Consider the following 26,110-nt stretch of genomic DNA (forward strand, 5'->3'; position numbering starts at 1 on the left):
GAACAGAAAACTCTTAACTAAAGTGCTACAAAGTACACTAACACCCATAAACTACCTATTAACCCCTAAACCGAGCCCCCCCCCCCCACATCGCAAACACTATAATAAATATTTTTAACCCCTAATCTGCCGACCGGACATCGCCGCCACCTACATTATACCTATGAACCCCTAATCTGCTGCCCCTAACATCGCCGACACCTATATTATAGTTATTAACCCCTAATCTGCCGCCCCCAACGTCGCCGCAACCTAACTACACTTATTAACCCCTAATCTGCCGACCGGACATCACCGCTACTTTAATAAATGTATTAACCCCTAAACCGCCGCACTCCCGCCTCGCAAACACTAGTTAATTTTTATTAACCCCTAATCTGCCTGCCCTAACATCGCTGACACCTATTTATATTTATTAACCCCTAATCTGCCACCACCAACGTTGCCGCTACTATAATAAAGTTATTAACCCCTAAACCTAAGTCTAACCCTAACACGCCCCTAATTTAAATATAATTTAAATACATCTAAATAAAATAACTACAATTAAATAAATTATTCCTATTTAAAACTAAATACTTACCTGTAAAATAAACCATAAGATAGCTACAATATAACTAATAGTTACATTGTAGCTATCTTATGATTTATTTTACAGGTAAGTATTTAGTTTTAAATAGGAATAATTTATTTAATTGTAGTTATTTTATTTAGATGTATTTAAATTATATTTAAATTAGGGGCGGGTTAGGGTTAGGGTTAGACTTAGGTTTAGGGGTTAATCGCCCACATTAAAGTATTAAAAAAAAAAAAAAAAAAAGCCTGCATCAAGTATTAAAAGTAAATAAATAACCGCCTGCATCAAGTATTAAAAAAAAAAAACACAGCCCGCACGCATTTTAGCTATCTTATGATTTATTTTTATTTTACTGGCAACTTTGTATTTATTTTAACTAGGTATAATAGTTATTAAATAGTTATTAACTATTTAATAACTACCTAGTTAAAATAAGTACAAATTTACCTGTAAAATAAATCCTAACCTAAGTTACAATTACACCTAACACTACACTATCATTAAATAAATTACCTAAACTACCTACATTTAATTACAATTAAATACAATAAACTAAATTAAGAAGAAAAAAAAAACTAAATTACAGAAAATAAAAAAAATTACAAGAAGTTTAAACTAATTACACCTAATCTAAGCCCCTAATAAAATACCCCCCCCAAAAAAAAAAAAAAAAAGCCCTACCCTATACTAAATTACAAATAGCCCTTAAAGGGGCCTTTTGCGGGGCATTGCCCCAAAGTAATCAGCTCTTTTACCTGTAAAAAAAAAGAAGAATACAATACCCCCCAACATTACAACCCACCACCCACACCCCTACTCTAAAATCCACCCAATACCCCCTTAAAAAAACCTAACACTACCCCATTGAAGATCACCATACCTTGAGCCGTCTTCACCCAGCCAAGCACCAGTGGTCATCCAATCCGTCTAGAAGTCTTCATCCGATGGGCCAGAAGAGGACATCCAGACCGGCAGAAGTCTTCATCCTATCCGGGCAGAAGAGGACATCCGGACCAGGAGAAGGCTTCATCCAAGCGGAATCTTCTATCTTCATCCATCCGACGAGGAATGGCTCCATCTTGAAGACCTCCGGCGCGGAACATCCTTCTAGGCCGACGACTAACGAAGAATGACGGTTCCTTTAAATGACGTCATCCGAGATGGCGTCCCTCGAATTCCGATTGGCTGTTAGGATTCTATCAGCCAATTGGAATTAAGGTAGGAAAAATCTGATTGGTTGATTTAATCAGCCAATCGGATTGAAGTTCAATCCGATTGGCTGATTGGATCAGCCAATAGAATGTGAGGTCAATTCTATTGGCTGATCCAATCAGCCAATCGGATTGAAGATGACGTCATTTACTTCTTGTATTTTTTTTTATTTTCTGTAATTTAATTGTTTTTTTTTTTCGTAATTTAGTGGGTTTTTTTTCGTAATTTAGTTTATTGAATTTAATTGTAATTAATTGTAGGTAGTTTAGGTAATTTATTTAATGATAGTGTAGTGTTAGGTGTAATTGTAACTTAGGTTAGGATTTATTTTACAGGTAAATTTGTACTTATTTTAACTAGGTAGTTATTAAATAGTTAATAACTATTTAATAACTATTGTACCTAGTTAAAATAAATACAAACTTGCCTGTAAAATAAAAATAAATCATAAGATAGCTACAATGTAATTATTAGTTATATTGTAGCTATCTTATGGTTTATTTTACAGGTAAGTATTTAGTTTTAAATAGGAATAATTTATTTAATTGTAGTTATTTTATTTAGATGTATTTAAATTATATTTAAATTAGGTGGGGTTAGGGTTAGACTTAGGTTTAGGGGTTAATAACTTTATTATAGTAGCGGCGACGTTGGTGGTGGCAGATTAGGGGTTAATAAATGTAAGTAGGTGTCGGCGATGTTAGGGCAGGCAGATTAGGGGTTAATAAAAATTAACTATTGTTTGCGAGGCGGGAGTGCGTCGGTTTAGGGTTTAATACATTTATTAAAGTGGCGGTGATGTTTGGTCGGCAGATTAGGGGTTAATAAGTGTAGTTAGGTTGCGGCGACGTTGGGGGCGGCAGATTAGGGGTTAATAACTATAATGTAGGTGTCGGCGATGTTGGGGGCAGCAGATTAGGGGTTTATAACTATAATGTAGGTGGCGGCGGTGTACGGAGCGGCAGATTAGGGGTTAATAGTATAATGCAGGTGGCAACGATGTCGGGGGCAGCAGATTAGGGGTTAATAAGTGTAAGATTAGGGGTGTTTAGACTCGGGGGTTCATGTTAGGGTGTTAGGTGTAGACATATTTTTTCTTTCCCCATAGGAAACAATGGGGCTGCGTTAGAAGCTGGACGCTGCTTTTTTGCAGGTGTTAGGTTTTTTTTCAGCCAGCTCAGCCCCATTGTTTCCTATGGGGAAATCGTGCACAAGCACGTTTAGCCAGCTCACTGCTACCGTAAGTAACGCTGGTATTACAGTGAGAAGTGGAGCTAAATTTGCTCAACGCTCACTTTTCTGAGGCTAACGCAGCCATTCAGAAAACTTGTAATACCAGCGTTGTTTAAAGTGAGCGCTGGAAAAAAAGGCTAGTTGGCAACGTAAGTCTTTACCGACAAAACTCGTAATCTAGCCGTAAGTTTACAAAAAATAAAAAAAATGCTAACATTACAGAAAATAAAATAATCAAATTACCAAATTTAACAAAATTAAACCTAATCCCTATGAAAATAAAAACACCCCCTACTCTAATAATAAACTACCAGTAGCTCTTAAAATGGCTTTTTGCAAGGCATTGCCCCAAAATAATCCGCTCTTTTTCAAGAAAATACACAAAGCCCCCCTAACAGTAAACCCCCCCGCCCACCAACCCCCCCAAATAAAATAACCTAACACTAAAAAACCTAAACTACCCATTGCCCTGAAAAGGGCATTTGTTTGGGCATTGCCCTTAATAGGGCATTTAGCTCTTTTTCTGCCCATCCCTAATCTAAATAAAACAAATCCCTCCAAAAAACCCTTAAAACATCCTAACTCTAACCCCCAGGTTGGTACTCACTGTTCCTGAGGTCCGGCGGAGAAGGTCATGTTCCAGGCGGTGAAGTCTTCTTCCAAGCGCAACCTCTTTTTCTGTTAGGTTATTTTATTTGGGAGGGTTCGGTGGGTGCGGGGGTATTTACTGTTAGGAGGGGCTGTGTGTATTTTCTTGAAAAAGAGCTGATTATCTTGGGGCAATGCCTTGCAAAAAACCCTTTTAGGGGCTACTGGTAGTTTATTATTAGAATAGGGGGTGTTTTTTTATTTGGGGGGTCTTTTTTATTTTCATAGGGTTTAGGTTTAATTTTGTTAAATTTGGTAATTGGATTTTTTTATTTTCTGTAATGTTAGCTTTTTTTTATTTTTTGTAAACTTATTTATTTTTTTTTGTAACTTCTTCTACAAGATACGACAAGTCCACGGATTTCATCCTTACTTGTGGGATATTAACCTCCTGCCAACAGGAAGTGGCAAAAAGCACCACAGCAGAGCTGTATATATATATATAGCTCCTCCCTTCCTTCCACCCCCAGTCATTCTCTTTGCCTGTGTTTGTACTAGGAAGAGGTAAAGTGAGGTGTTAGTTTTAGTTTCTTCAGGGAGATATAGAAGAAGATTTCTGCCCTGAGGTTTATGATCTTAGCAGATGTAACTAAGATCTACGATGGTTCCCACAGAGCTTCTGAAGGTAGTACAAGAGAGATCTTCAGTATGAAGAACGGTTTCATGCTATAAGCAGCATTGAGGTATGTTCAGTCCTTTACTTCTGAGGAGACTTGGTGTATCAGAACTGGCTGACATGTTTTTCCCTGCAAGGGAAGGGATAGCAGTAGACCTGTTGAAACAGAGGGTATTACTGAAAACCTGTATGTATTATTTGTTAACATGATACTGGGCTTTATGCATATTGCAGCATATATCAGAGACACTGGGAGAGGCAGCTTAACGGTTTGGTTTTATTATTGAATAACAAACGTTTCCATAGCTGTTGTTATGAGTTTTATGTTTGGGGACCACATGGCTTTTGGCTAAACCACTTCCTATGCGGTTGTACAGTCTGAGGTAAACGTCATCCATGATGGGCGGGGCATATTTTCGCATGCTCAGACACGCAGTTCATCTGGATGTGAAGGCAGCAGGCATTAGCTCCGAATGGGTCTACACTGATGTCCTGTTAACTGGATCGTTAGCAAGTCCTTTTGCAGTTCCCTGGGGGCAGGTAGGCACCACAGCAGAGCTGTGGCGAGGTGCAGGGGTCGTTTTTTGAAATCAAATACATTTTTTGCTTTAAAGAACGTTTAGACTTTAATTTTGCCCTTTTGCCTCAGGGTGCAATCATTTTTGGCACTATTGTGTATGTGTAGCTAATTAGATAGCATTATTTAACATTTTTTAGGCAATTTGAAAAAATTGTGCGCTTTTTTATTTCTTAAAGGCACAGTACACGTTTTTCTAAAAACTGTTTAATTCAATAATAAAGTGTTTAACGACTACTGTGGTTATTACTAGTCTGTTCAACATGTCTGACATTGAGGAAACTCATTGCTCTATGTGTTTGGAAGCCATTGTGGAACCCCCTCTTACATTGTGTACCTCTTGTACTGAAAGGGCCTTACATTGTAAAAAGCATATTTTAGGTGAAGAAAGCGTGCCTAAGGATGATTCTCAGTCTGAAGAGAATCAGGATATGCCATCCAATTCTCCCCAAGTGTCACAAACTTTAACGCCCACACAAGCGACGCCAAGTACCTCTAGTGCGTCTAATTCTTTTACTCTGCAGGAGATGGCTGCAGTTATGTCAACTACCCTTACAGAGGTATTATCTAAATTACCAGTGTTGCAGGGTAAACGCAGTAGGTCAGGTATTAATGTGAATACTGAATCCTCTGATGCTTTATTAGCTATTTCCGATGTACCCTCACAGTGCTCTGAGTTGGGGTCAGGGAATTGCTGTCTGAGGGAGAACTTTCAGATTCAGAAAATGTGTTATCTCAGACAGATTCGGACGTGATGTCCTTTAAATTTAAGCTTGAACACCTCCGCATGTTACATAGGGAGGTTTTAGCGACTCTGGATGATTGTGATACTATTATGATACCACCAGAGAAATTGTGTAAGATGGACAAATATTTAGAGGTGCCTACTTACACTGATGTTTTCCCAGTTCCTAAAAGAATTTCGGAAATTGTAAAGAAGGAATGGGATAGACCAGGTATACCGTTCTCTCTCCCTCCTACTTTTAAGAAAATGTTTCCCATATCAGACACCATTCGGGATGCTTGGCAAATGCTCCCTAAGGTGGAGGGAGCTATTTCTACCCTGGCTAAGCGCACAACTATACCTATTGAGGACAGTTGTGCTTTCAAAGACCCTGTGGATAAAAAGTTAGAGGGTCTTCTAAAGAAATTACTACTGCAGCTGCTTTTTGGTTTGAGGCTCTAGAAGAGTCTCTGAAGGTTGAGACTCCATTAGATGACATCTTGGATAGAATTAAGGCTCTCAAGCTAGCTAATTCTTTTATTACTGATGCTGCTTTTCAAATTGCTAAATTAGCAGCGAAAAATGCAGGATTTGCCATTCTAACACGTAGAGCGTTATGGCTCAAATCTTGGTCTGCTGATGTCTCATCAAAATCTAAGCTTTTAGCTATTCCTTTTAAAGGTAAGACCCTATTCGGGCCTGAATTGAATGAAATAATTTCTGACATTACTGGAGGTAAAGGCCATGCCCTACCTCAGGATAAGTCTGTTAAGACGAGGGGTAAACAAAATAATTTTCGTTCCTTTCGAAACTTTAAAGGAGGACCCTCTGCTTCTGCTTCCTCTACAAAGTAGGAAAGGAATTTTGCTCAATCCAAGTCAGTCTGGAGACCCAACCAGGCTTGGAATAAAGGTAAACAATCCAAGAAGCCCGCTGCTGCTACAAAGACAGCATGAAGGGGCGGCCCCCGATCCGGGACCGGATCTAGTAGGGGGCAGACTTTCTTTCTTTGCTCAGGCTTGGGCAAGAGATGTTCAGGACCCTTGGGCACTGGAACTCGTGACCCACGGGTATCGACTGTAATTCAAGGATTTTCTCACAAGAGGGAGATTTCATCTTTCACGATTATCTGTAGACCAGATAAAAAGAGAGGCGTTCTTACACTGTGTAAAAGACCTCTCTACCATGGGAGTAATTTGTCCCATTCCAAAACTGGAACAGGGGCAGGGATTTTACCTATTTTAGATCTCAAGTGTCTAAACAAGTTTCTCAGAGTTCCATCATTCAAGATGGAGACTATATATACGAACAATCTTACCAATGATTCAGGAGGGTCAATTTATGACTACCGTGGACTTGAAGGATGCATACCTTCATATCCCTATTCACAAGGATCATCATCAGTTCCTAAGGTTTGCCTTCCTGGACAAACATTATCAGTTTGTGGCTCTTCCCTTCGGGTTGGCCACAGCACCCAGAATCTTCACAAAGGTTCTAGGGTCCCTTCTGGCAGTTCTCAGACTGCGGGGCATAGCAGTGGCGCCTTATCTGGATGATATTCTGATTCAGGCGTCAACTTATCATTTGACAAAATCTCACACGGACATAGTATTGTCTTTCCTGAGAACTCACGGTTGGAAGTTGAACATAGAAAAGAGTTCACTAGTTCAACGGACAACGGTTCCCTTCTTGGGGACTCTGATAGACTCAATAGACATGAAAATATTTCTGACGGAGGTCAGAAAAACAAAGATTCTAAATACTTGCCGAGCACTTCAGTCCATTCCTCGGCCATCAGTGGCTCAGTGTATGGAGGTCATTGGATTAATGGTAGCGGCAATGGACATCATTCTGTTTGCCCGCTTTCATCTCAGACCACTGCAGCTGTGCATGCTCGGACAGTGGAATGGGGACTATGTGAATTTATCTCCTCAGATAAATCTGGATCAAGAGACCAGAGACTCTCTTCTTTGGTGGTTGTCGCCGGATTATCTGTCCCAGGGGACTTGTTTCCGCAGACCCTCGTGGGTGATAGTGACAACGGACGCCAGCTTACTGGGCTGGGGTGCAGTCTGGAATTCCCTGAAGGCTCAGGGTGTTTGGACTTAGGTGGAGTGTCTACTTCCAATCAATATTCTGGAACTGAGAGCAATATTCAATGCGCTTCAGGCGTGGCCTCAGTTGGCTTCGGCCAAATTAATCAGATTCCAGTCGGATAACATCACGACTGTGGCGTATATCAATCATCAGGGGGGAACAAGGAGTTCCTTAGCGATGATAGAAGTATCCAAGATAATCCGATGGAGGAGGCCCACTCTTGTTATCTGTCGGCAATTTACATCCCAGGAGTAGAAAACTGGGAAGTCATCAGACTTTTCATCCGGGGGAGTGGGAACTCCATCCGGAGGTGTTTGCTTCATTGGTTCACCAATGGGGCAGACCGGAACTGGATCTGATGGCATCTCGTCAGAAAGCCAAGCTTCCACGTTACGGATCCAGGTCAAGGGATCCCCAGGCCGAACTGATAGATGCCTTGGTCGTTCAGCCTAGCTTATGTGTTTCCACCATTTCCTCTCCTTCCACGCGTGATTGCTCGAATCAAACAGGAGAGAGCTTCAGTGATCCTGATAGCGCCTGCGTGGCCACACAGGACTTGGTATGCGGATCTAGTGGACATCTCCTGTCTGCCATTGTGGAAACTTCCTTTGAGACAGGACCTTCTCATTCAAGGTCCTTTCCAACATCCAAATCTAAATTCTCTGCAGCTGACTGCTTGGAGATTGAACGCTTGATTCTATCTAAGCGAGGATTCTCTGGGTCATTGATACTTTGATACAGGCTCGAAAGCCTGCCACTAGAAAAATCTATCATAAGATATGGTGTAAATATCTTTATTGGTGTAAATCCAAGGATTACTCATGGAGTAAAGTTAGGATTCCCAGGATTCTGTCTTTTCTCCAAGAAGGATTGGAGAAAGGGTTATCAGCAAGTTCCTTAAAGGGACAAATTTCTGCTTTGTCAATTTTGCTTCACAAACGTTTGGCAGATGAGCCAGATGTTCAGTCTTTTTGTCAGGCTCTAACTAGAATTAAGCCTGTATTTAGACCAATTACTCCTCCCTGGAGTTTGAATTTAGTTCTTTGAGTTCTTCAAGGGGTTCCGTTTGAACCCATGCATTCCATAGATATTAAATTGTTATCTTGGAAAGTTCTGTTTTTAGTTGCTATTTCTTCTGCTTGAAGAGTTTCTGAGCTTTCAGCGTTACAATGTGATTCGCCTTATCTTATATTTCATTCTGATAAGGTGGATTTGCGTACCAAACCTGGTTTTCTTCCTAAGGTTGTTTCAAATAAGAATATTAATCAGGAAATTGTTGTTCCTTCCTTGTGTCCTAATCCTTCTTCTAAGAAGGAGCGTCTGTTACATAACCTGGACGTGGTCCGTGCCTTGAAGTTTTACTTGCAGGTGACTAAGGATTTCCGTCAATCATCTTCATTATTTATTGTTTATTCTGGACAGCATAGGGGTCAGAAAGCTATGGCTACCTCTCTTTCTTTTTGGCTGAGGAGTATCATCCGCCTGGCATATGAGACTGCTGGACAGCAGCCTCCTGAAAGAATTACGGCTCATTCTACTAGGGCTGTGGCTTCCACATGAGCCTTTAAAAACGATGCTTCTGTTGAACAGATTTGTAAGGCTGCGACTTGGTCGTCCCTTCATACTTTTTCCAAATTTGATACTTTTGCTTCTTCTGGGGCTGTTTTTGGGAGGAATGTTCTTCAAGCAGTGGTGCCTTCCGTTTAAGTCTCTGTCTTGTCCCTCCCTTTCATCCGTGTCCTGTAGCTTTGGTATTGTATCCCACAAGTAAGGATGAAATCCGTGGACTCGTCTTATCTTGTAGAAGAAAAGGAAATTTATGCTTACCTGATAAATTGATTTCTACGATACGACGAGTCCACGGCCCTCCCTGTCAATATAAGACAGATTATATTTTTTATTTCAACTTCAGTCACCTCTGCACCTTTTCGCTTTTCCTTTCTCTTCCTAAAACCTTTGGTCGAATGACTGAGGGTGGAGGGAAGGGAGGAGCTATATATATACAGCTCTGCTGTGGTGCTCTTTGCAACTTCCTGTTGGCAGGAGGTTAATATCCCACAAGTAAGGATGAAATCCGTGGACACGTCGTATTGTAGAAGAAATCAATTTATCAGGTAAGCATAAATTTCCTTTTTCTTGAAAAAGAGCTGATTATCTTGGGGCAGTGCCCTGCAAAAAGCCCTTTTAGGGGCTACTGGTAGTTTATTATTAGAGTAGGGGGTGTTTTTATTTTGGGGGGTCTTTTTTATTTTCATAGGGATTAGTTTAATTTTGTTAAATTTGATAATTGGGGTAATAAGGTAGACGTCTAACCCACCGTCGGAAGCGCTCTTCTCATGAATAATCAACCACTGAGCGGGTCAGGCTGCTGAGGGAAGAACGGTCGCTTTTGGGATCATGGCGACGGCGATGTATTTGTAGCATTATCTAGATAGTATAGAAAATCTGCCCTGTGAGCTTCAAAGGAACTTTCAGCTTATGAGTGATCTTGATCAAAGAACGGAAGATAAAAAAAAAGGAGATCGATACATTGGCTGCTGAGTACCTTGCCACAGTACGGTACCTCTCAACTGAACAGAGGGTACAGCATCTTCAGCGCATACAATCTGCCTACAGCAAATGCAAAGAATACAGCGATGACAAAGTGCAGCTGGCGATGACAAAGTGCAGCTGGCCATGCAGACATATGAGATGGCCATGCAGACATATGAGATGGTCGATAAACAAATACGATGGTTGGATGCAGATCTGGCTCGTTTTGAAGCAGATCTGAAGGATAAATTAGAAGGTACAGAGTTTGACAGTCCAACGGGACGTGGACTAAAAAAGAATCGAGATCAAAAAGAAAAAAGAGGATCCCGGGGTCGGAGGGTATCTGAGGAGGACACTGTGAAGAAAAAGAAATTAAAAGGAGGACCAGTGTTTTCAGAAGCTGTGCTTTCTGTCCGTCCCTTGGATGTACTGGATATGCCAGTGGACCCTAATGAACCTACATATTGCCTGTGTCACCAGGTTTCCTATGGAGAAATGATTGGCTGTGACAATCCAGATTGCCCTATTGAATGGTTTCATTTTGCCTGTGTGGACCTTACCACAAAACCTAAAGGGAAATGGTTTTGTCCCCGCTGTACCCAGGAGCGAAAGAAATGATTAGAGATGGCGATAGACCAGTCTTTACTTCTTCCATGTCCATCTTCAATTCTGCTTGTATATTCCCTGTCATATGTCCCCATACTGGAAGGTTTTCATGTTAAAGCACGGAGGCAGTCAAGTGTGCAGATCATTCTGTGCTGGTTGTAGAAACCTCTGTTCCAGGGGAGGATGTATATTGCACTTTAGGAATGGTACTGCAGTCCATTACTTTGAAATCCTGTTCAGCACCTAATTTGTCCCTTCCAAAGTTCTGACATCAACCAAAGTTACATATAGTAATTATTTTTATTATTAATGCGTTGCTTGCTTGCTTTTTGTTAAGCCTTTCCATTAAAATGTTATGTTTAAAAGTGCAAGCCCACTATGAACCCAAAAATAAACTCTGTGAAATCTATAAATTAATGGCAATTATACTGTTGATAATTTTTGAGGACAAAAAAAAATTCTGTGACCTTAATTATTTTGAAATGGATACACTCCAAATTGTACAGCTTGGCCTACAGGTAAAAGGGACATTTTATTAGTATTTGAAATGTATAACAGTGCTTTTTAAATACTTTAAGTATGTGACTTATGTATCATCGGGGTATACTGTGCCCCTTAAAGAGACAGTCTACTCCAAAATTTGTATTTCCACAGCTTTGCATAACCAGCATTGTTATATTGTTATACTTTATAACTATTAAACCTCTATTTGTGCTTTCTAGGCCCCTGCAGGATGCCTTTATCTCAGAACATTTGTATAGCTTTTTACAGCAAGACACTGTTTGATCATGTGTGCCATAGATAGCTTTGTGCTCACTGCTCACTCGTGAAGTTATGAGTCAGCACTAATGGGCTAATATGCAAGTCTGTAAATGGCACTGAGCTAAGGAGGCAGACTGCAGAGGCTTAAATACAAGGTAATCACAGAGCTGAAAAGTATATTAATATAACAGTGTTGGTTGTGCACAAAATCTAAGAATTTAGAAGCATATTTTCAAACCAAAGAATAATGCAAAAGTATTTTTATTTTGGGGGTCTTTTTTATTTTATTAGGGGGCTTAGAGTAGGTGTAATTAGTTTAAAATTGTTGTAATATTTTTCTAATGTTTGTAAATATTTTTTTATTTTTTGTAACTTAGTTCTTTTTTATTTTTTGTACTTTAGTTAGTTTATTTAATTGTATTTATTTGTAGGTATTGTATTTAATTAATTTATTGATAGTGTAGTGTTAGGTTTAATTGTAGATAATTGTAGGTATTTTATTGAATTAATTTATTGATAGTGTAGTGTTAGGTTTAATTGCAACTTAGGTTAGGATTTATTTTACAGGAAATTTGGATTTTTTTTTAGCTAGGTAGCTATTAAATAGTTAACTATTTAATAACTATTCTAACTAGCTAAAATAAATACCAAGTTACCTGTAAAATAAATATTAATCCTTAAATAGCTACAATATAATTATACTTTATATTGTAGCTATATTAGGGTTTATTTTACAGGTAAGTATTTAGCTTTAAATAGGAATAATTTATTTAATAAGAGTTAATTTATTTTGTTAGATTTAAATTATATTTAACTTAGGGGGGTGTTAGGGTTAGAATTAGCTTTAGGGGTTAAAAAATGTATTAGAGTAGCGGTGAGGTCCGGTCGGCAGATTAGGGGTTAATACTTGAAGCTAGGTGTCGGCGATGTTAGGGAGGGCAGATTAGGGGTTAATACTATTTATTATAGGGTTATTGAGGCGGGAGTGAGGCGGATTAGGGGTTAATAACTTTATTATATTAGCGGTGAGGTCCGGTCGGCAGATTAGGGGTTAATAATTGTAGGTAGGTGGCGGCGACGTTGGGGGCGGCAGATTAGGCGTTAATAAATATAATATAGGGGTCGGCGGTGTTAGGGGCAGCAGATTAGGGGTACATAGGGATAACGTAGGTGGCGGCGGTGTGCGGTCGGCAGATTAGGGGTTAAAACATTTTAATAGAGTGGCGGCGATGTGGGGGGACCTCGGTTTAGGGTTACATAGGTAGTTTATGGGTGTTAGTGTACTTTAGAGCACAGTAGTTAAGAGCTTTATGAACCGGCGTTAGCCCAGAAAGCTCTTAACTCCTGACTTTTTTCTGCGGCTGGAGTTTTGTTGTTAGATTTCTAACGCTCACTTCAGCCACGACTCTAAATACCGGCGTTAGAAAGATCCCATTGAAAAGATAGGATACACAATTGACGTAAGGGGATCTGCGGTATGGAAAAGTCGCGGCTGCAAAGTGAGCGTTAGACCCTTTCCTGACTGACTCCAAATACCAGCCGGCAGTAAAAACCAACGTTAGGAGCCTCTAACGCTGGTTTTGACGGCTACCGCCAAACTCTAAATCTAGGCATTAGTTATTTAAATAGTTATTTGCATTGTGGGTTTTGGCGGTTTAAAGGGTTAATAAGTTAAATAGGTTTATTGCGATGTAGGGGTTTTGCGGTTTAGGGGTTATGTATATAAAGAAATATACTAAAAGGGACCCTAAACACCTTCTGTTTTCATGTAATTATAATTTTTTTAATCTTTTTTTTTTAGTTTTAATCGTTATTTGTTTCTTCATGTTTTTATCTAGCCTCTGTTCAATTATTTTGTATTCTCAATGTTACTCTTAAACCACCGCCTACTGAATGCGGTGGTAGCCGCCATGTTGTAACGCACGTTGTATGCGATAACATAGAGACTCAATGTGTACTCCCTACTTCACTTCCGCGCATGCGCTTACAAAGTAAAGTCTTTGCCGCTTCTATGAAGCTCGTTCTCATTAACTTTGTGAACGAGCTTCATAGATTTAGTTTCAATTGCAGCCGTTTTCACTGAATGACAGCTGTGTGAGAGGACCGGCTTGATTATTGTTATTCAGTTTCTTATGCCGCAAAGCTCAAAATTAGTTGTCCTGTGCCGGCTCTAGGTGATATCATTGAGGTGTGTGTGCACTGTGGTGGATCATTTGTTCCTGTAGTGCTTTATTGAGGGAAGGTGTGGGAGCTCAGCGTGGATTGGACATACACAGCATTGGCAGCCAGTTGCTAAACCCTCTGTGCAAGGTAATTTTGAACCCACATTTTCACACTTGTAATGATTCACAGGCACCGCTAGTTATTTAAACTTTACCACCAAGTACTATCATATGTCACACCTCTCTACGTTGCTAACTGCATGGAACAGCCTCTTGCCACTTCCTCCAGATGCCTTCGCACCCACTTACCTCTTCCTTATCTCACATTTTCTGCTAACCATCCATAACCAGGTAGTATAGAAAGAAAAAAAAACGAACCGCCGGCATAAATCGGCCCGCGGGCCACATGTTGGACAGTAAATGTTGAAAAATACAAAACTTCCCAAAAAACGTGTATAACCTGTAATTACTAAAAAAAAAATTGATCAGTACAATAAGGGAAATAACTGGTCACATCAGAAGCTGGATATGAGGGCAGTATAACTGCAAATGATTATATTAACCCCTTCACTGACAAAGTGATAGATAAAATCATTGTTATTCATTTTCTGTCTTCTTCACTAATATAAATATATAAGTATTTATTTAATGCATTTTTACTGTACTTTTACTGGTTAATATAATCCTTTTTAGTTATACTGCCCTCATACCCAGCTTCTGTGACCAGTTATTTCCCTCTTTGAACTGAGCTATTATTATTTTTTTAGTAATTACAGGTTATACACGTTTTTTTGGGAAGTTTTGTATTTTTCAACATTTAGTGTCCAACATGTGGCCCGCGGGCCGATTTATGCCGGCGGTTCGTTTTTTTTTCTTTCTATACTACCTGGTTGTGGATGGTTAGCAGAAAATGTGAGATAAGGAAGAGATAAGTGGGTGCCAAGGCATCTGGAGGAAGTGGCAAGAGGCTGTTCCATGCAGTTAGCAACGTAGAGAGGTGTGACATATGATAGTACTTGGTGGAAAAGTTTAAATAACTAGCGGTGCCCGTGAATCATTACAAGTGTGAAAATGTGGGTTCAAAATTATCTTGCACAGAGGGCTTAGCAACTGGCTGCCAAGTACTGCAGGAACAAATGGCCCACCACAGTGCACACGCACCTCAATGATGTCACCTAGAAACGGCACAGGACAACTTGAAATAACAAATACAAACAATAGCTGATGCCGCTTCAAAATCTATTCTAGAGGGGAAAAAAAGCTAAAGATAATTGCTGCAAACTTTATAGCAGCAGTATTTTTTTACTTATGTTGTGAGCGCGATGTCTACATGCGTGCGCGCTCACAGCAATAAGCAGACTTCCACATTTGAGAACATCACTTTCACCATGTCTGCACGGATAGGTTACAAAGCGCAAGTAAATTTAAAAAAACAAACAAATAGGTACAACTATAATAAAAAAAAGTGATTTTCATTTTAAAAACTAAAACAGCATTATGACTAAAAAAAAACAAAAAAACCCTATTGACAAGTGTTTAGGGTCTTTAAAGTAGATATAATTTAAAGAGAAGAAACTTTGTATTTATTTAGGACAGTAGTTTGTCCAAATAGAGTGTGGCTATATCTGTAGTTTATTATATAGAAAATATTTTTGATATATTTAAGATAGTAGTTCATTAAAATTATAGTATTGCGGGGGCGGAACCAGCAGTCGACACAGAAAGACGTGCCATATCAGAGCTCCTGATGTTTGAGTACAAAACTTTCATATTCTTAGCATGTTGGGACTGTTTATCCCTTAATATCTGACCATTAGCATGTCATAAAGCCAGAAGACTCATAATATGGGACAACGGAACGAAATACTTGGCAATCCAACAGATATAGAGTCTTTTATGTCTGCTGAGATTACGACTGGGAGTGAGCCCGGAGCCGCCATCTTGGAGCCATCTAAGTACCTTCCTTCTGCTCAAAGATACACTTTCTGCCCTATAATCACTTTGGAAGCCACAATATGGAGAGACAAATAGTATCTGCACTTCACCAACTGGGGCTTTTACTAGACGATCATCAGCAGGCACTCATTAAAGAGTTGAGAGCCGCTACGGGCTCGCAACTGCCTGAGCCGCTACCAGTGGCAATAGAGGAGACTGTCAGCCACTATGACCTAAATACGTCACATCGGAGAGTGATTTGAAATTGGGAAACAGAGGAGATCTGCATTGCTACAATTAAGAATCCCAGACCTGAGATACCAGTACAGCTACGTAATGGCGGTCGTTACAGTGCTCCACAGTCTTCAGACGTGCACACAGATTCTGAGCAGCATTATGTGAGCCAGCTAGAGGCGACCCGGAGCCAGGGGGAAGTAATGACTCAGACCTGTAAGCTGAAAGCCGTAACCAACGCTTCCCTTGTCTTCATAAAGTTGGCCTTGATCAGAAACTCAGATCCGGGGACACAGCTGAGCGAGTTACTAGAAGCTGAGGCCCGGTCGAAGCTATCTTCCGGACGGCGCTTCCTGTCTGTGATCTTTAAGAGCCATGTATACCATTCAAATGAGAGACGCCCTGATGCTCGAGCCGGAATGCCTGATGAATGGGACCCTGGAGGTGAAGCCAAGGTTGAGTGGGAGAAGCGGACCTCCTGCATGTATTTCCAGCATGGTCAGGTTTTATAGCTGGAGGAGATGGACACACTGTCGGACTTTCCTCAGCTGACATAGCAGTTCCCATACGACTATGCAAGGCTGCTCTAGGCCCATTAGTAAATGTTCATAATTACTAGATACAGGCTCTGACACCAAACTATAGCTTTTTATGAGGCTATGAACTGATGAAACTTGTTAACAGATAGATCCTCAGACTCATCAATATGGATAATCTTACATTTACTATAGACACTGGTTTATCATTAATATAAAGTTTACATGTTGTACATATCCTAAGTCTACCCAATACCTTTTTATTAAAGAGAGGTGGGAACGCACATACGACATCTATTGATAAGTTTTCATGATTGCATTCAGTGAGCAGTCACTTCAAACCCAATCTCAAGTCTATTGCAATACTATGTGTTTCTCTTCTGGTACCTGTGTGTTCACTTTTAGGTTTACCTTAGGTCCCCTAAGTATATTTCATGAGCCTAATTAATACGCATGCTCTATCTATGTTTTATGCCTGATATTAGCTATTTGTTACCTGTCATTAAGCACACAAAAGCTGTTTAATAGCAGAATGTTCTTATTTGTTTAGCAGAGGCTTCTAATACTACAAGAACTCTGACATTTTCTCTACTCTTCAGCTTCGAGTTGCGATGCTATTAGGGAGCCACGTGGCCATGTTTCTGTAATACCAGGTTTTCACTTGTTCTGTAACCAAGAGGTTTTGGGTTCTAGGTTGAGTAATGTATGTTTTACTGTTACCAGATTTTATTGTTCCTTGTTTCCTAGGCAAAGATACCCTAGTTGTCTCATATATAAACCGTTACATCTATCTATCACCATCTCTACATAAGGATATATAATAGTAATTCTCAGGCGCTTTAAATATTTGAATGTTTTATTTATATGTTTTGAGACCTACTTTTACTAACTGCTTGATGTACATATAAACTTTTAATGACAAAACTATATATTCTTGCAGCATGGGTTTGGTGTATGATGACTTATATTGTCATACATGAAGAGATGTCTAATCCCCTAAAGTCAGTTAGGACTATTTTTCAGTTAAATATGCTTTTACATGCTATATTTATTTTTACCTCCTAGTCAATTAGCTAGCTATATATATATATGTCACTATGGATACCCCTTGGGGTTACCCTGCACTACCTCCCTATATTGCACAGGCGGACTGTCAGCAGCCGAGACAGTTTGCTACAGCTTTAGCAGGACTTATACCCGAACAACTCACTGTGAAGGTACTGACGCCCCCCCCCCCCCACGGAGGCTCTATAGTATGGGTTTTATTGACATGGTGTCTTAACTTCTTAATGTAAACTGAATTTTGGTTACACTAGCTTGCCTCTATTTCAAGAAAACTACGATTATAAATGTAACAGTTAACTACCTATATGCTGATTTATAGCCTCCTAGCTGTCCTGTGCTAAGGAGATTGGAATCATTCTATAAGACTTCTTAACATTATATCCCATGCCGCAATTCGATCCCACTTTCTCTCCCAGACGGAATATAGCTCATTAGGACACTGAGAGTTTATAAAAATGTTTAGTAGCTAGAGACTCAGACTCTTCGTTACAGACCTCCACATATCCTCCAGTACACTTCTGTGATAGTTAGGTGTATACTCTGATGCCCCAGCAATGTGAGGCAGTGGTCAATATTTATTCAGGTTTCTCTGCTCATCTAGTGGTCCTCATAAATTTGTGTATTCAATTCAATAATATTAAATGTGGCTGGGGCAATAGGATTTTTTTCTATGCTTGCTAAATGTTTAACTTACTTAGCTATCTGACATATAAAGCGCTATACACACAGTCCTTATTATAGATGGCATTAGGGACCTACACCCTTTCCCCTGTACCTAATAACTACTCTCATGTTATACTTACTTTATTTAGTTTCAACCTAGTGCCAGGGCTGTCTCTGACATTTAATGTTTGTGACAATTACCACTTCATCTGGTATATAAAAATCTACATTGCTGACTTAGTTAAAAGTCACTAGGCTTTTTAAGTTGATTCAAAAATAGTCTAATATTACTTGTTACTCTAGTATGCACGACCATGTTTTTATGCTCACTTTATTTTAAGCACCTGGGTTCTGTTAAACAAGATTGTGTTCATATTTAGAAATAGTTATTCTGCTCTTGTTGGCTCTGCCCTCACATCCCTATGCTCACACTCAGGTTTAGGCCTGGGTTAATATTATTTTGTCTATATTCGCTTCATAACGCCCCCCCCTTAATTCTATTTTGAGCGGCTCTCGCCCGCTGCATCCCCCTTCCCCATAAAACTACAGAGCTACCTCCTCCCTGGCCCTAATCTTATTAGAATAGATACCCTACTCTTCTTTCTCTATAACTGGGAGAGGACCATTTTTGTTTAGATTACATTTATAATAAAACCGAAGTCTCTCTATATGATAGCCCACATTTTATAGTAACGCTTGAGATATTTGAATATATTACACTTCTGTTTATACTGTGTATACATTTATCTGTAAATGTTTTGGGGCATACCCTATATATTGTATTTATTTATGACTTCAAAAAAAATTATAGCATTGCTACACCTGTAGCTTAAATATTTATATAAAAGAAGAGTTACTAAATACGTTGTTTCTACATCTGTAGTTTTTAAAAAATAATTAGACTGCCCTCTGGGCAGGCTTATCAACTAGTAATTAAATAAAAAAGCAAAACCGTTGCTCCCACTGGCACCAGATGTAGAATGAGGTTAGGAGGATTCTATTACTGCCACAAAAAGTATTACATGTGTTACTGGCATAACGGTTTAAATCACTACTGCACATGTTACAAGCAGTCAAGGGAAATTAAAAAAACAAACAAAAAAAACCTACTGTGTTATGTGTGACTCTGAGCCACAGGGTTAAATCGCTGGCGTGTTGTCTTGCAAGTAAATAATAGGGATTATAGGGTTGCCAGCTGTCCTCTACAAAAATACAAGACAACCTATCGGGCAAGATGGTAGATGGGGTCACACATAAAAGCTCTACCTGAATTCCCACCATTTATATTTTTCAAAACTGAGCAGCAATTTTACCACTTGGTTGCCAGTAATATTATCAATGGTTTTACCTATTTGGTTACAAGTAACACACATAAACATAAGTGATTTGATTTCTTAACTGCCCCTCCCTTCTTTATGCTCCATATTTGTAATATTTTGAGACATAGGAAGCGTTTTACAGTTAGAGAACATTTAATTGTCCAGTATTTTTGTGAAGATTTTACTGGACACCCTGTTAAAATTGCTATATGTGTGTGCTCCAGGCAAGCAAACCACTACTGTATAAATGTGTTACTGGCAACCAAGGGTAAAAAATGACTACTCAGTTGTGAATATACATGGTGGGATCAAGGTTGGGGCCTAAGGTTGAGGTTTTTTGGGGGATATTGTGTGACCCCCACCTACCACCCATGTCCAGTCACCTAGAGGTTGTGTGGCATTGTTATGGAACACAGATGGCATCCCTAGCTGTAAGACCATGCAAGGTTGTGTGATGGCACTTGGAGTGGAGACTTATTTAGAGTTTTAGAAAGTGACCAACATAGCACCCTTCCCCAATCACCCATGGTTTTACAGCATTGTGTGGTAGGCGGGTGGCAACCACCCCAGAAGTTAGACATTTTGTTCCTCAGCATGATCCCTTACGTATACAATATATATGGTCCATACATTATTATGTGTCCATGCACACAAAGGCATTAGATGTTACTCCCAATCACAGTCTCAGCATAACGTCACGTGATACCCAGAGTATTGGCGCCTAATAGCAACGACACATTAGATACAGCCATTGACAAAAACGACAATTTACTGATTTAACCAATCACAGTGGCTGAGATACGGAAACGAGGCGTGGAACGCAGGAAGTGCTGAGACAGGAGTTCTTTGCGGCAGCGGTGCTGGCTGTCTGGTGATGCGGTTTGTCCGCCACTTGCAGAACCTTATTAATTGCTCAGTTTCACAGTTTCTGTGCGGTCGGCGTAGGGCTATAATATTCAGTAAGACTGCGAGGGCAGCCAGCGGCAGGAACATGACGGAAAGCATGGGGCAGAGGATGGTGTGGGTGGATCTGGAGGTGAGCGAACAGCAGAGCCCAGTGAGGCAGCTGTGCTACTCGGCGATTTATTCTGGCGCAGACTGAGAGCGTGTGCTGTAGATGGTGTCAGTGGGTTAGAGAGGTTTGGTAAGAGATGGTCCACGGTAATGTGCAGATTCCAGGGGAATAGCAGTGAACGTTAAACGGAAAATGTCCTGAGCACACAGACAGTTTTATGCGTTGCACCGGATGCTAAGACTGTGAAATATCAATTCACGGGACTCGGGATGATTTTGAGTGAATTATTAGGGCAGTAAAACCTGAGCTATAGAACACAGGGTGGCACATGAGGGAATTAATAAGAGGGCAGTAATGCCTGAGCTATAGAACACAGGGTGGCACATGGGAGAATTAATAAGGGGGCAGTAAAGCCTGAGCTATAGAACACAGGGTGGCACATGAGGGAATTAATAAGGGGGCAGTAATGCCTGAGCTATAGAACACAGGGTGGCACATGGGAGAATTAATAAGGGGGCAGTAAAGCCTGAGCTATAGAACACAGGGTGGCACATGAGGGAATTAATAAGAGGGCAGTAATGCCTGAGCTATAGAACACAGGGTGGCACATGAGGGCAGTAAAGCCTGAGCTATAGAACACAGGGGGGCACATGAGGGAATTAATAAGAGGGCAGTAATGCCTGAGCTATAGAACACAGGGTGGCACATGAGGGAATTAATAAGAGGGCAGTAATGCCTGAGCTATAGAACACAGGGTGGCACATGAGGGAATTAATAAGGGGGCAGTAAAGCCTGAGCTATAGAACACAGGGGGGCACATGAGGGAATTAATAAGAGGGCAGTAATGCCTGAGCTATAGAACACAGGGTGGCACATGGGAGAATTAATAAGGGGGCAGTAAAGCCTGAGCTATAGAACACAGGGTGGCACATGAGGGAATTAATAAGAGGGCAGTAATGCCTGAGCTATAGAACACAGGGTGGCACATGAGGGCAGTAAAGCCTGAGCTATAGAACACAGGGGGGCACATGAGGGAATTAATAAGAGGGCAGTAATGCCTGAGCTATAGAACACAGGGTGGCACATGAGGGAATTAATAAGAGGGCAGTAATGCCTGAGCTATAGAACACAGGGTGGCACATGAGGGAATTAATAAGGGGGCAGTAAAGCCTGAGCTATAGAACACAGGGGGGCACATGAGGGAATTAATAAGGGGGCAGTAAAGCCTGAGCTATAGAACACAGGGGGGCACATGAGGGAATTAATAAGGGGGCAGTAAAGCCTGAGCTATAGAACACAGGGGGGCACATGAGGGAATTAATAAGGGGGCAGTAAAGCCTGAGCTATAGAACACAGGGTGGCACATGAGGGAATTAATAAGAGGGCAGTAATGCCTGAGCTATAGAACACAGGGTGGCACATGAGGGAATTAATAAGAGGGCAGTAAAACCTGAGCTATAGAACACAGGGTGGCACATGAGGGAATTAATAAGAGGGCAGTAATGCCTGAGCTATAGAACACAGGGTGGCACGTGAGAGAATTAATAAGGGGGCAGTAAAGCCTGAGCTATAGAACACAGGGGGGCACATGAGGGAATTAATAAGGGGGCAGTAAAGCCTGAGCTATAGAACACAGGGTGGCACATGAGGGAATTAATAAGGGGGCAGTAATGCCTGAGCTATAGAACACAGGGGGGCACATGAGGGAATTAATAAGAGGGCAGTAATGCCTGAGCTATAGAACACAGGGTGGCACATGAGGGAATTAATAAGAGGGCAGTAATGCCTGAGCTATAGAACACAGGGTGGCACATGAGGGAATTAATAAGAGGGCAGTAAAGCCTGAGCTATAGAACACAGGGTGGCACGTGAGGGAATTAATAAGGGGACAGTAATGCCTGAGCTATAGAACACAGGGTGGCACATGAGGGGATTAATAAGGGGGCAGTAATGCCTGAGCTATAGAACACAGGGTGGCACATGAGGGAATTAATAAGGGGGCAGTAAAGCCTGAGCTATAGAACACAGGGGGGCACATGGGAGAATTAATAAGGGGGCAGTAAAGCCTGAGCTATAGAACACAGGGTGGCACATGAGGGAATTAATAAGGGGGCAGTAAAGCCTGAGCTATAGAACACAGGGGGGCACATGAAGGAATTAATAAGGGGGCAGTAATGCCTGAGCTATAGAACACAGGGTGGCACATGAGGGAATTTATAAGAGGGCAGTAATGCCTGAGCTATAGAACACAGGGTGGCACATGAGGGAATTAATAAGGGGGCAGTAAAGCCTGAGCTATAGAACACAGGGGGGCACATGGGAGAATTAATAAGGGGGCAGTAATGCCTGAGCTATAGAACACAGGGGGGCACATGAAGGAATTAATAAGGGGGCAGTAAAGCCTGAGCTATAGAACACAGGGTGGCACATGAGGGAATTAATAAGGGGGCAGTAAAGCCTGAGCTATAGAACACAGGGTGGCACATGAGGGAATTAATAAGGGGACAGTAATGCCTGAGCTATAGAACACAGGGGGGCACATGAAGGAATTAATAAGGGGGCAGTAAAGCCTGAGCTATAGAACACAGGGTGGCACATGAGGGAATTAATAAGGGGACAGTAATGCCTGAGCTATAGAACACAGGGGGGCACATGAAGGAATTAATAAGGGGACAGTAATGCCTGAGCTATAGAACACAGGGGGGCACATGAAGGAATTAATAAGGGGGCAGTAAAGCCTGAGCTATAGAACACAGGGGGGCACATGAGAGAATTAATAAGAGGGCAGTAAAGCCTGAGCTATAGAACACAGGGTGGCACATGGGAGAATTAATAAGGGGGCAGTAATGCCTGAGCTATAGAACACAGGGTGGCACATGGGAGAATTAATAAGAGGGCAGTAATGCCTGAGCTATAGAACACAGGGTGGCACATGAGAAAATTAATAAGAGGGCAGTAAAGCCTGAGCTATAGAACACAGGGTGGCACATGGGAGAATTAATAAGAGGGCAGTAAAGCCTGAGCTATAGAACACAGGGTGGCACATGGGAGAATTAATAAGAGGGCAGTAATGCCTGAGCTATAGAACACAGGGTGGCACGTGAGGGAATTAATAAGGGGGCAGTAAAGCCTGAGCTATAGAACACAGGGGGGCACATGAAGGAATTAATAAGGGGACAGTAATGCCTGAGCTATAGAACACAGGGGGGCACATGAAGGAATTAATAAGGGGGCAGTAAAGCCTGAGCTATAGAACACAGGGTGGCACATGGGAGAATTAATAAAGGGGCAGTAATGCCTGAGCTATAGAACACAGGGTGGCACATGGGAGAATTAATAAGGGGGCAGTAATGCCTGAGCTATAGAACACAGGGTGGCACATGGGAGAATTAATAAGAGGGCAGTAATGCCTGAGCTATAGAACACAGGGTGGCACATGAGAGAATTAATAAGAGGGCAGTAAAGCCTGAGCTATAGAACACAGGGTGGCACATGGGAGAATTAATAAGAGGGCAGTAATGCCTGAGCTATAGAACACAGGGTGGCACGTGAGGGAATTAATAAGGGGGCAGTAATGCCTGAGCTATAGAACACAGGGTGGCACATGGGAGAATTAATAAGAGGGCAGTAATGCCTGAGCTATAGAACACAGGGTGGCACATGAGGGAATTAATAAGGGGGCAGTAAAGCCTGAGCTATAGAACACAGGGTGGCACATGGGAGAATTAATAAGAGGGCAGTAATGCCTGAGCTATAGAACACAGGGTGGCACATGGGAGAATTAATAAGGGGGCAGTAAAGCCTGAGCTATAGAACACAGGGTGGCACATGAGGGAATTAATAAGGGGGCAGTAAAGCCTGAGCTATAGAACACAGGGTGGCACATGGGAGAATTAATAAGAGGGCAGTAATGCCTGAGCTATAGAACACAGGGTGGCACATGAGGGAATTAATAAGAGGGCAGTAATGCCTGAGCTATAGAACACAGGGTGGCACGTGAGGGAATTAATAAGAGGGCAGTAAAGCCTGAGCTATAGAACACAGGGTGGCACATGAAGGAATTAATAAGGGGGCAGTAAAGCCTGAGCTATAGAACACAGGGTGGCACATGGGAGAATTAATAAGGGGGCAGTAATGCCTGAGCTATTGTACACAGGGTGGCACATGAGGGCAGTAAAGCCTGAGCTATAGAACACAGGGTGGCACATGAGAGAATTAATAAGAGGGCAGTAATGCCTGAGCTATAGAACACAGGGGGGCACATGAGAGAATTAATAAGGGGGCAGTAAAGCCTGAGCTATAGAACACAGGGTGGCACATGAGGGAATCAATAAGGGGGCAGTAAAGCCTGAGCTATAGAACACAGGGTGGCACGTGAGAGAATTAATAAGGGGGCAGTAAAGCCTGAGCTATAGAACACAGGGTGGCACGTGAGAGAATTAATAAGGGGGCAGTAAAGCCTGAGCTATAGAACACAGGGTGGCACGTGAGAGAATTAATAAGGGGGCAGTAAAGCCTGAGCTATAGAACACAGGGTGGCACGTGAGAGAATTAATAAGGGGGCAGTAAAGCCTGAGCTATAGAACACAGGGTGGCACGTGAGAGAATTAATAAGGGGGCAGTAAAGCCTGAGCTATAGAACACAGGGTGGCACATGAGGGAATTAATAAGAGGGCAGTAATGCCTGAGCTATAGAACACAGGGGGGCACATGAGGGAATTAATAAGAGGGCAGTAAGTAAAGCCTGAGCTATAGAACACAGGGTGGCACATGAGGGAATTAATAAGAGGGTATTAAAGCCTGAGCTATAGAACACAGGGGGGCACATGAGGGGATTAATATGGGGGCAGTAAAGCCTGAGCTATAGAACACAGGGTGGCACATGGGAGAATTAATAAGGGGGCAGTAAAGCCTGAGCTATAGAACACAGGGTGGCACATGAGGGAATTAATAAGAAGGCAGTAAAGCCTGAGCTGTAGAACACAGGGTGGCACATGAGGGAATTAATAAGAAGGCAGTAAAGCCTGAGCTATAGAACACAGGGTGGCACATGAGGGAATTAATAAGAAGGCAGTAAAGCCTGAGCTATAGAACACAGGGTGGCACATGAGGGAATTAATAAGAGGGCAGTAAAGCCTGAGCTATAGAACACAGGGGGGCACATGAGGGCAGTAAAGCCTGAGCTATAGAACACAGGGGGGCACATGAGGGAATTAATAAGGGGGCAGTAAAGCCTGAGCTATAGAACACAGGGGGGCACATGAGGGAATTAATAAGAGGGCAGTAAGTAAAGCCTGAGCTATAGAACACAGGGTGGCACATGAGGGAATTAATAAGAGGGCAGTAAAGCCTGAGCTATAGAACACAGGGTGGCACGTGAGAGAATTAATAAGAAGGCAGTAAAGCCTGAGCTATAGAACACAGGGTTAAACACATAAAGTACTGCTCGGAAACTGCAGAGGACTGCTGGTCCTGTGCAGAAACTGCTGCTGACATGATTAGCATCAGCAATCATACAGCTGGGTCTTGCATTTACCACTGCTGATTGGGTTTGTGGCAGTCCTCTGCTTCTCCTGAATGGTCCTTTAACTATGTGT

At 41.5% G+C, this 26,110-nt stretch overlaps 1 protein-coding gene and 1 pseudogene across 1 annotated transcript in view; both read left to right on the plus strand.

Moving 5' to 3' along the window:
- Nucleotides 1-10,081: 10,081 nt before the first annotated feature.
- LOC128638234 (inhibitor of growth protein 5-like) lies at nucleotides 10,082-11,097 on the plus strand (annotated as a pseudogene).
- Nucleotides 11,098-20,320: 9,223 nt separating this feature from the next.
- Nucleotides 20,321-26,110, plus strand: part of REXO2 (RNA exonuclease 2) — a 121,792-nt gene continuing 116,002 nt past the window's right edge. Inside the window, exon 1 of the mRNA XM_053691576.1 lies at nucleotides 20,321-20,534. Within this exon, the coding sequence (XP_053547551.1) occupies nucleotides 20,373-20,534 (162 nt within the window). The 5' untranslated portion in view covers nucleotides 20,321-20,372. The remainder of the gene's footprint in view (nucleotides 20,535-26,110) is intronic.

Source organism: Bombina bombina, chromosome 8 (assembly GCF_027579735.1).
Source record: "Bombina bombina isolate aBomBom1 chromosome 8, aBomBom1.pri, whole genome shotgun sequence".
Lineage (NCBI taxonomy): Eukaryota > Metazoa > Chordata > Amphibia > Anura > Bombinatoridae > Bombina > Bombina bombina.